At 34.1% G+C, this 12023-nt stretch overlaps 1 protein-coding gene across 1 annotated transcript in view; it reads right to left on the reverse strand.

Annotated features, from left to right (window-relative positions):
• LOC132549663 (lysine-specific demethylase 2B-like) overlaps positions 1-12023 on the reverse strand; it is a 38145-nt gene that overhangs the window by 18683 nt on the left and 7439 nt on the right. Inside the window, exons 2-8 of the mRNA XM_060213650.1 lie at positions 3655-3793; positions 3299-3377; positions 2566-2612; positions 1932-2104; positions 1583-1689; positions 1305-1398; positions 560-713 (exon numbers count right to left, since the gene is read on the reverse strand). Of these exons, the coding sequence (XP_060069633.1) occupies positions 560-713; positions 1305-1398; positions 1583-1689; positions 1932-2104; positions 2566-2612; positions 3299-3377; positions 3655-3793 (793 nt within the window). The remainder of the gene's footprint in view (positions 1-559; positions 714-1304; positions 1399-1582; positions 1690-1931; positions 2105-2565; positions 2613-3298; positions 3378-3654; positions 3794-12023) is intronic.

Here is a 12023-nt window from a genome sequence, read left to right on the forward strand (position 1 = left end):
ATTTATGTAACAAGGGCCATCAGAGACAGGTTATGCTCCCCGCATGGGACAAAATGTAAGTATGAAAAATAACAAAGGGCAAGAACTCCTAAATTATATAAAAAGAGACGGTTCTTGTACACTGCACATCTCCTTATTGAGATCTACATGAAGTATAATAACACTATTGTGATGTTATGCCTAAGTTCATGAAAATGACTTGGTAGTGAAAAACATATTGTCTGAGTCAAAATTAACCTTAAGTCATATAAGGAAATTAATTATGTTTTTGCTTACAAATAGAATTTTGTGGTTGTGTAAATGAAATAAGGAATTTATTAAGCTCATTTAATAATGAATTGTATCGAGTTATTGAACTCTTTCAATAATTTGATATATGTAACTGTATCAAGTCACTGAACTTGGTTCAATAAATTCCAGACTACATGACACTTAACCAAGACCCTAAAAAAGTTAAAATTTGCTCAAATGTTATTTTGCTCTAGCCTTCACTATATTGTGATTAGGGCTTGTGCACTGAATATTTGAAGTGGTACAACTATCAGTTAAATAACATTACCAGATGGTATGATAAAAGTGTAACCCTCGTTGAGCTCTATTCTTTGACATCCCTCTACATGATCAGCGAGGAAGAAGTCTCCTTGTTTCCCTGATAATGTCCAGGTTATATAGCTGTCAATATTCTTCTCTGTCGGAGGAATCAACCAGAACACCTGGAAAATAACAAACAGTGGTCTGAGAAAGCATACAACTCACACTTACACCACCAGGTCCTCAGTGTGCCCAGCAATCTGGCAAAGCTTGCAACAAATACTAAGAACATTTGGATCTGAGCATGGCCAATTAATTTCAAATGGATTCTTTACATGTTCTCAGGAAAAAACAGTAAACTTCACATTCAGAAAACCAATGAAACATACACAGCTTTTTGTCATCCTGTTTTTCCAATCAAATTCAAAAGTGAACAAATTAAATTACTAGGGAGAAAAGTATATAATATGAGAGAATGATACTTTCTGTTCACTGTGGTAAAAAAAATTTAAGCTGTCATAATCTGAGATGGACACCAGTCAGCTGTTTTTCTTCCTCTCTGCCTGAAAACTAAGTTAGAAAATTAAGGGAACAAGGAAAACCTACTTTTGTTGGAAATCCATCCAGCAACTTTATGGTGACTACCAAATATTGTTTAAGGACAGACACCCCAAGCAATATGATCTATCTGAATAGGCAACCATCTGACAACAGTCAGCTAACAGGTGTGTGTGTGACTTAGTAAGCTGATCAAAGTTTATATAGGTACCCACCTTCTGGCCGTGTAAAATGTGGTACCACACAGATGTCCCGCCAAAGTCAATGTGGAAGTCGGTAAAACAGCCCTTCACACTCATCAGGCAGTATCTGTAGTGACAAACAAGAAAATTATTTGAACAAGAAAGAACTAAATGGGTTTATCTACATCAAACTACTTTTGGACAAAATCTTAGGGGGCAATAAAAATCTGCTGGAGTTACTAAATTTATCATTGAATTACCTCCCTTGGACTATTAAACAAAGGTTTTGTGTTTTGGTCACCAATACTCACTTCTGTACTTTTGGATATTTCATTTTGTCTATGATGTTTGTGGACTCCGTCTGACAATCCTTCAGGTATTGTGGCCAAACTGTATCCACCCAGTCGACTTGTCGTACCTTTAACACGTAAACACATCAACCTCAAGACAAAGCACAGGTGATTTTACAAGTGAAGAATGATAGAGATGTATATCATATACATCTATGAAATTAAGGAACATTGTTTCAGGTAAGTTCTTCTGAAATTGGAAAGTTGAACTTATATGTAATAATTTTGATTTTTTTTTTTTTGTAAGGCTTCCATGTCCATAACTATTAATGTGTAAATTTGATAATCCCCTACAACATTAGGTACACACCAATGTTGGAGATTCCACATAATTCTCCAGTTTTGTGTGACTAAATTCCAGACTGATAACATTCAGGAGGCGTTCCCGCTCTGGGTTCTCGAAATACTGGACCCACTCCCTCATAGTCATCTCCTTGCCCTTCTGTGTTGTCACGTCCATCACATCGAGGACACGCCTACTTCCTGTAAAAACATCCAATCAATCTCAACCTGTTATAGAGGATCTTAATGAGAATCTCTGTTTCTTCTAAATGTTATAAAATAATTTTTCAACTGTAGGCTTTAATGAATCAAAAATGAAACTAAAAACATTTCCGATGTCATCAACCAATAATATAACAAGCAAAACATGCTCAGTCACTATTAACCAATTAAATCTTCTATACTATAAAATTCATTAACCTTACTATCTACATCAACCAATCATATCATGTTTAACATAAAGAAGAAACATCTAACAAATTGCATCAACCAATCAAATAATGTTTAACATACAGAACAAACATCTTCCAAAACTACACCAGAGACCTGAGTATAACATCAGATTCCACATTTGTATGACCAATACAAGGATAATACACAATGTCACATGATTCAGTTCCAGCTACAGAATGTTTATATAGTCAACAGTCGTATATACATACCCACACACTGTTTTACATCATTAACTCGGAAGTTCTGACTCGGTACTCTGTAATGGAATAAGGAGAAAAAGTGACTATAACCCTGAATTTGTTTAACATAAAATACAATGATATAACCAAGAGACAATATATCTACAGCTGGGTAGACTTTTAAGTACCTTTTTTGGGGTTTTTTTTATACATTTTACAGCCCCTATGGCTTGGGAGAAGCCTTTATATGGTTCCCTATGGTAGGATAAAGCCCCTCTAATGGTTACCTATGGTAAGTTAAAACCTCTCTAATGCTTCCCTTTGGTAGGAAAAGCCCCTTTATTGGTTACCTATGGTAGGTTAAAACCCCTTTAATGGTTCACTATGGTAGGGTAAAACCCCTCTAATGGTTACCTATGGTAGGATAAAACCCCTCTAATGGTTACCTATGGTAGGGTAAAACCCCTCTAATGGTTACCTATGGTAGGGTAAAACCCCTCTAATGGTTACCTATGGTAGGGTAAAACCCCTCTATTGGTTACCTATGGTAGGGTAAAACCTCTCTAATGGTTACCTATGGAAGGGTAAAACCCCTCTAATGGTTCACTATGGTAGGGTAAAACCCCTTTAATGGTTCACTATGGTAGGGTAAAACCCCTGTATTGGTTACCTATGGTAGGATAAAGCCCCTCTAATGGTTCTGTATGGTTTGGAAGTAGTCCCATGTGGTTCCCTATGATTGAGTAAGACCTATCAGTTTTACCTCATTCCTAGTCCAGTCTTGTCATACATCACAATGGGTGCCTCCAATCCATTGGCCTGCAGGTAACTCATGTTCAATTCTAGGGAAAACAGACAAAGAGCAGTTATTTACAAATATATGTCATGGTATACTATAAAGTATACAAATATACATGTATCCAATGCCTTCACATCTCATCTTCACTATTGGGACGGCATGATAACAAAATTCAGACATTGTTATAACATTGGCTGGGAACAGACCCTAATGTCTGTCAGAGTTGGTGTACTCTGTCAAACTGGAGATGAATGGAAGAGTTCTCCATGCATTAATTCCTTAAATACAGGTAAGTTCTAATTGTGTATAAATAAACATACCATGACCTTTCATGACCTTGACAAAGTTTTTGTTGTATTTCTTGGACTGGAGTTTCTCCTCCAAGTTGAAGGCCCTCTTTCCCTCAATGTCGTCATCATCAAGGTCCTCATCAGTGTATGTCTTCCTCTCCTTAGCTCTCTGTAACACAGTTACATTAATTAAACACTAGATACAAAGTTACCTCTCCTTAATTGTAACACAGTAGTTACATTAATTAAACACTAGATACAAAGTCACCTCCTTAGCTCTTTGTAACACAGTAGTTACATTAACTAAAAACTAGATACAAAGTCACCTCTCCTAAGCTCTCTGTAACACCGTAGTTACATAACACAGTAGTTACATTAACTAAAAACTAGATACAAAGTCACCTCTCCTTAGCTCTCTGTAACACAGTTACATTAATTAAACACTAGATACAAAGTTACCTCTCCTTAGCTCTCTGTAACACAGCAGTTACTTAACACAGTAGTTACATTAACTAAACACTAGATACAAAGTTACCTCTCCTTAACTGTAACACAGTAGTTACATTAACTAAACACTAGATACAAAGTTACCTCTCCTAAGCTCTCTGTAACACAGTAGTTACATAACACAGTAGTTACATTAACTAAACACTAGATACAAAGTTACCTCTCCTTAAATCTCAGTAACACAGTAGTTACATTAACTAAACACTAGATACAAAGTTACCTCTCCTTAAATCTCAATAACACAGTAGTTACATAACACAGTAGTTACATTAACTAAACACTAGATACAAAGTTACCTCTCCTAAGCTCTCTGTAACACAGTAGTTACATTCACTAAACACTAGATACAAAGTTACCTCTCCTAAGCTCTCTGTAACACAGTAGTTACATTCACTAAACACTAGATACAAAGTTACCTCTCCTTAAATCTCAGTAACACAGTAGTTACATTAACTTAACACTAGATACAAAGTTACCTCTCCTAAGCTCTCTGTAACACCGTAGTTACATAACACAGTAGTTACATTAACTAAACACTAGATACAAAGTTACCTCTCCTTAGCTCTCTGTAACACAGTAGTTACATTAACATGTCAATACACCTAATTACTTGTAATACAGAAGACACCTAGTTACTTGTACAGAAGACACCTAGTTACTTGTAATACAGAAGATACCTAGTTATTTGTAATACAGAAGACACCTAGTTATTTGTAATACAGAAGACACCTAGTTACCTGTAATACAGAAGACACCTAGTTATTTGTAATACAGAAGACATTTAGTTATTTGTAATACAGAAGACACCTAGTTATTTGTAATACAGAAGACACCTAGTTATTTGTAATACAGAAGACACCTAGTTATTTGTAATACAGAAGACACCTAGTTACCTGTAATACAGAAAAAGAAATCATATTCTTGACAACAAAATGCCAAAGTTGACTTGTTATAGAGAAAGAGGCAGACGCCAAGAATATCACACTGAGCCTTCAGTTATAATAAAACCCAGATATCTACAGTTCTGAAAGAGCATATGCTGAAATATTTACTAAATAAAATAATTCGGTTCATAAAATACTAGAGACCACCAACAATGTCTTTTCTGATAATAGATTATACATGTTTTGTCGCCAGTTATTCAAAAGGAAATCGCTTCAGAATTACTATCTATACCAGTAATCCAGGCGGTATATGAATGAACTGTAAACATCATAATAAATATGTACACTGCTGCGTGTATTAGTGTGCGTCCTGGTTAAAGAAAAAACGAAATTATCTGGAAATGATACACCTTAAATTGATTCAGAAAAGAAATAAAGATATCGAGTCTAAGTATTCCGAGTACCTGTGTATGTCGTACTAATCAGACACTCATTCACAATACAAGTATATGTTCACAATTCCATATATATCACCTCATTCTATAAAGTATGTAAACTGATGTCACTGTTGAAAATACTCACAAAACAAGCAGTAATTTCAGCGGTTTTTTTTCTAGAAATCTGCGAACTTTACAAAAAAGAACTATTTCTAATTTGAAACATCTTTTTCATTTCGAAGACTGTAGGAAAAGTCAAAAAGTATTTACGCATGCAACGTAACATAATGGCGAAATATAGGGTTGTGATACGGATATGAACTATAGAGGTAGCTTAATCAGATACTGATCTAAGTCATTAGCAGTCCCATGAAACAGAAAATATAAAATTACAAATTTAGTCCGACCTATACATGTATATATATCAACGTACATGTGCTGATATGAATTCAGACTTGTAATGATGGACTCCTATTTAACTCATTAATTTCTTATTCAATAACTAGGAATGTGTCGTTAGAGGTTCGCCCTCATTTCTTGGTTTATAAACCATGTATAAAACAAGAGGTTCCCTAATGTACACGTGTCGTTAGAGGTGAACTCATTTCTTGGTTTATAAACCATGTATAAAACAACAGGTTCCCTGATGTACATGTGTCGTTAGAGGCGAACTCATTTCTTGTTTTATAAATCATGTATAAAACACGAGGTTTCCTTATGTACATGTGTCGTTAGAGGCGAACTCATTTCTTGTTTTATAAATCATGTATAAAACACAAGGTTCCCTGATGTACACGTGTCGTTAGAGGCTCGCCCTCATTTCTTGGTTTATAAACCATGTATAAAACACGAGGTTCCCTGATGTACACGTGTCGTTAGAAGCTATCCCTCGTTTCTTGGTTTATAAATCATGTATAAAAGTCGTTAGAGGCTCGCCCTCATTTCTTGGTTTATAAACCATGTATAAAACACGAGGTTCCCTGATGTACATGTGTCGTTAGAGGCTCGCCCTCATTTCTTGGTTTATAAACCATGTATAAAACACGAGGTTCCCTGATGTACATGTGTCGTTAGAGGCTCGCCCTCACTTCTTCGTTTATAAACCATGTATAAAACAACAGGTTCCCTGATGTACACGTGTCGTTAGAGGCTCGCCCTCACTTCTTCGTTTATAAACCATGTATAAAACAACAGGTTCCCTAATGTACACGTGTCTATACAAACCACGTGAAAAACGAAAGGCTCTGTTATTAACACAAGTTAAAATGTAAAGTATTCATTTGTTAAAAACGTGAAACAAGAATTTCACAGAAATGAAAAAAAAATTAAGCAGTGCCTTTGTGATACTTAAAACTAAATTTAAGTGTAATCTTATACAGATATAATATCATGCTTGACATAGACTTAACGTGTTATTCATCAGCCTTAGGTAAAAGTATGTGTCCCATCAGTCTAATATATTTAGCAGGCAGTGTGTATGTGTACCCTACTAGCTGTCGTACTATAATACACTATTTTTAATATGTTTTACTAAACTTGTTTACACCAATTACGTAACATAATTTAACAAAAGTGTTTGTTGTGTTGACTCGATATTACGTAACACGAGCTCAAATCTTAACAAAACTAACACTGTGTCTAGTACAGACTTGTACACGTACCACAGTTAAATAGGGAAATAACCTTGAAATGGCGTTCACAACAGTACAGTGTAAATAAACATATATGCGAAATTATAAATACGGAATACAAGCCCTAAAAATAATTTCACTTTTTTTAAACTAAAACTTTGTAACACTCCTCAAGTTATAACTTTTAATAATATTCGGCCTTGTATACAGCTTCCCTGTATAAAACGAAAGATAATGGTATTCAACACTAATTCCATCCGTATCCAAATATGGACATATTCTGTTTTGTTTTTCAATGTTATTTCATTTACCAGTTTCTATAATAAGTCATCAAAGCGAAGTTCTCTCACATCTATCACAGTGTTACCTAATTCAGTACATTATGAAGTATGACTTTCGATGGACTAAAAGATTATATGTTTCCATATCGTGACTTAAACAATTACCACGAGTCGGAACAATATAGACCGTACCATGACAAAGAGAAGTAATATTTCATAAATGAGGACAAATATGGAAATGAATCAATAATTGTCTGATCAAACTGCCACTAAGGAAGTACAGCTTCAGGTCTTAGATTCCAAGTTTTGAAGAAATCGGTTGAAAAATGACAATACAAATGGCAATTACTTTTCCAAAACGAACTGAATTCACATCTTTCGATGATGAAACACACCAAGCTCTAAAGAAATCCGGCAAAAACGGAATGGGAAGAAGATCTATGGACAAGTCATTTAAAAAAGTAAATCTTTGTAGTAAAAAAATAAGTCCTCTTATGCTCTTTAGGTTAATTTGGCGAGATGGACTTGAAAAGGGGCAGTTACTCTTTCAAAAAACAATCGAATCAAAATATCATGGTAATTGATTTAGTATAAGTTTACAAAGTTTGAAAAAGACTGAAGACTCATACTGCGGACATGTAAAAGTTTACGACGGACGGGCGGACAACGCAATACATAAACCATAACTCGTCTCGTCATTTTTTTTTTTTTTGACGGTCGTATAAACATAACGGCACTGTTTGTGACGTAATTTTTCACATGCATGGAAACCTGGGTTAATAAATTATCACCAGATGGTAAACAAATATATAGTGCGTCATATATGTAACATATCGATTTTTTTCTTCTTTAAGTTAATGCCCAATTTAATGAAGAACCACCTCGAAATTTGGGAGTACAAGTGAACTGCAGCTACTTTGTGTGTAAGAGAAGTTTTATAAAGGAAATTGATCTTTAATCAAAACTTCAAAATATTTTGTAAATTCATTATAGTGTTCAAGTATCCATGCATATATATTCTATAATACAAAGACATCCTGAAATATATTGAATACATTCATTCAAAAAGGAAAACGTTCACTGTCAATTGCTATACATAAATTCAGATGTTCAGTAAACATTATTATACATGTAAATAAAACTACACACGAAAGACGTCCGTTTGAGCAGACTTGTATTTTAAGGCCTGTTTTGGATGTACTGCACTATCATATAGCATTCATGCATACATGCATACAGGAGAACTGACAGCTTTGTATACATGTGCTTTACACAGAAATGTCAAATGCCTTTTATTTTTGTTTTTCTATTCGTTTTTCCGGCTTCTTTCGAAATTAATTATTTATGTAGTTTATAGTGTGATTTTCAGCATCGGATTTAACCGAAATATTGTATGATTTAATTAGAAAATATTTTATTATAGGGCCTGTAGATGTATAATCACGTTATGGTTGAAAGAAAACTCCATCATCGATCGCGTGTCGGGTTATATTTGTAATTTTGAACTCACGTGCAGACAATATCTTTTATGACGTCATATTATTGTTTACTGCCTCATCGTCAAGAAGATATGAGCAAAGATGCGATAGCTTTCGGATAATTCATGAAAACGCTTATACCTGAAAACTTAGTGAAATGAACATTACACCTTATAAATAACACTATTGTCATCGTATTTTGCTTCAGTACAGTTAGATGTTTATTACTAACCCTGGGATTTAAGCAACCTCTACATATTTACATTTATATCCACTTAATCGTTCTTCGTGAATCTGCTGTTGTAAATAAGACCTTGTATGACCTCAGCTGAATGTCCGACACGAGGATGTAAAACGTTATAGACAAATTATATTTCAACATTAAACGACACATTCAGGGCACGTGTCAAACACTGTCGTTTAAACAAAAACTGTCCTCCTGTCTGTATATACCAAGGGAGTTCTCGGCGTATACAGTTACATCTCTAAATAATTTCGAAGTCATCCGCTGATATCCCGGGCTTGTATTGAACATTGAAAAGTGATTCCTGGTCGTAACTTATAAAACGCACATAATATTAAGTCATGAAAATGACTATAGGTGACGTTCATGACTTCATATTGTCATGGTACATTGTGATGTTGCTTTCACAGATAAGACGTTAAATGTCGTCATTTATTGACACAATAATGACAATGCTTATGACCTACAGGCATATTCACTGGTGTACACACGAAACATTAGCCTTGCGTGTGTACTTAAAATGATACATTTTGATACAAAGTACTTCAATTTGAACTACATTCATATCCGGTGAGAATGTCAACAAAAAATGAAAAAAACACTAAAAGTGTGTTAAAGCTTAATTCTACATATCAGGATTTTGATAAGTATAAAACATGCATAGTTGAGATACATTACCAAGACTTATAACGCAATGCTCGTAACTTATTGGACCATAAATGACCTTCACATTGCACATCATTTTATGTCCGTTATAACCAGCCGAACAGCTCAAAACTTGACTAGAGATAATCAGTGTTTAGTGATTAGGTAAATATTTATATACTATAGAAATTTTACATTAAATTAAGCCTTTTTATTTACAGATCCATTTAAAAGTCTCCAAGGAATAAAATGGCACCATGAAAAATTCAAGTTCTCTCAGTGTTGACCCCGCCTCTTCTGCCGATTTTTTACAGACAAGTGTACAATGTATCTCGACCACTCGTAATCATGGAAAAAATTACCCGGCATTTTAATGAGACATTACAAAAACAAACATCAAATACGTAACTTCTCCATAACAACAAGGAGGGAAATAAAACGTGTATTTAGATATCAAATATCACAATAAAGAACGATATAATATATGATGCGTCTGTCATGATAGTGCGTTATGTATGCTTTTTTATCATAAAACTTATGTGGTTTTACTGTAACCTTAAAATAAAAACAAAAAACTTGCACATACTAGTGGATGTTTACATTATTTCAGAATTTTTTGACAATATGACGTTGTACTGGCGTCAAGTTGACCTACGTAACGCTACTGCTTTGCACGTCACTTCCGATAACACACACGTAGGTTTACATCAAACATTCACGTGATTAGGATTTTCACGATGCTCTCCAGTAAAGAAACTTACTCGGGGAAATTTTTAACAGCTTTAAAAAAATATACTGGAATTGTTTTTAATACATTTCCTGAAATATAAATAATAACATAACTATTTATATAACTATGTTCAGATTGTCGTTATTGTCGATATGAATGCAACCTGGGAGAGATATTCACGGCGTTCTAATTTATCTGTAGATCATATTGTATTCATACTGTCAGTATATACAAAATGGCGCTCATTGAATGGTAAAATTCTTACTGAGTGATCAAAGGTACCATGGAAAGATCATAAATGGGACGATTTGATGCGGAATGAGGAGAGATGATCTGACCACGTTAACTTCAAAAGCTATATGAATTGTATATGAACTGAAATAAAATATCCATTTACTATGTAGAGCTATTACATATATTTACATTACAAGAAAATAAATATTACATTTCTTTCGGTCTTACCGTTAAAAACGTTATTTATCTAGAGTTGGTTAACATGATACACCTCAAAAAAAATGAAAGTGACCGATTCACTTGTGGAATATAAGATTACAAAGTTAGGAATATTTGAAGCTATGTATAGCATAAAACTAAAGACAACAAACGTGGCCGATTTATCGTTCATGTTTGACAAAAAGAGTGGCGCTTTTAATCTTTCCATTACAGGTAGTGTAAACAAGTTTATACAAGATTTTATTCAAAATACTATATTACTTATACAGAAACTACACGGTTTCGTCACTTTTAGTTACAGGTACCTGAAATCCAGCTGTATAATCGTGCATAACTTAATAAAACGGTTCTGTTCGGGTAAATTAGTGGCGGTAAGAGTAATACATACAAACAGCTTAAAAACTTACTATGTCTAAATATATGCGAAACGTGAAAAGAATAGATTTAACCTCGGATTCGGGTTTGCATACATTATCACAATGATCCAATATACAGTTTTATTCTGTACATTAACATTTCGCGGTAGGGTACATGTACTTATACGCATTATCTCACTACTTCTCGATTAAACCTGTACGTAGAGATCACCAGCTTCAGCAGTCAAGGAAGCTTAATGATGAAAACCCGTTTTAAACATTGATATTATTTTTTTGCGAGAAGATTTATAAAAATATATATATATTTATCAATCTTTAAATTTATTTGATAATAATTTTCATTTTAAGTGGATGTAGATTTAAACATTTTGAAAACGAAAGAGCTTAAACTTACTTTTGATATACAGCTGCTGGCATACTTGACGAGCATGTCCGGTTCCCAACCACCTTTGCGAATGTCATTGTTTGCTATCTATAGGATGAACTAGCAGGCGGATAATTATAGGAAATACTTCATTGTTTACAAGTGAGGTTTCGTTCCTCTACCACAATCTTACATGAAAATAATTCGTAAATTTTAACAAGATAAATTCAAAAGTACTGAAATTAAGGAAAGTTACGTAGTTTCAATGCTTTTTTTTTGTTTTATCTAAAATACCGACGGAAATGTGCTGACCACAATGAACAAAATCAGATTGACCTGGTGTAAATTGGTGATATAAACCATGGTGT

The sequence above is a fragment of the Ylistrum balloti genome, unplaced genomic scaffold (genome assembly GCF_031769215.1).
Source record: "Ylistrum balloti isolate Yb309-2 unplaced genomic scaffold, AGI_CSIRO_Ybal_v1 Utg369562, whole genome shotgun sequence".
Taxonomy (NCBI): Eukaryota; Metazoa; Mollusca; class Bivalvia; order Pectinida; family Pectinidae; genus Ylistrum; species Ylistrum balloti.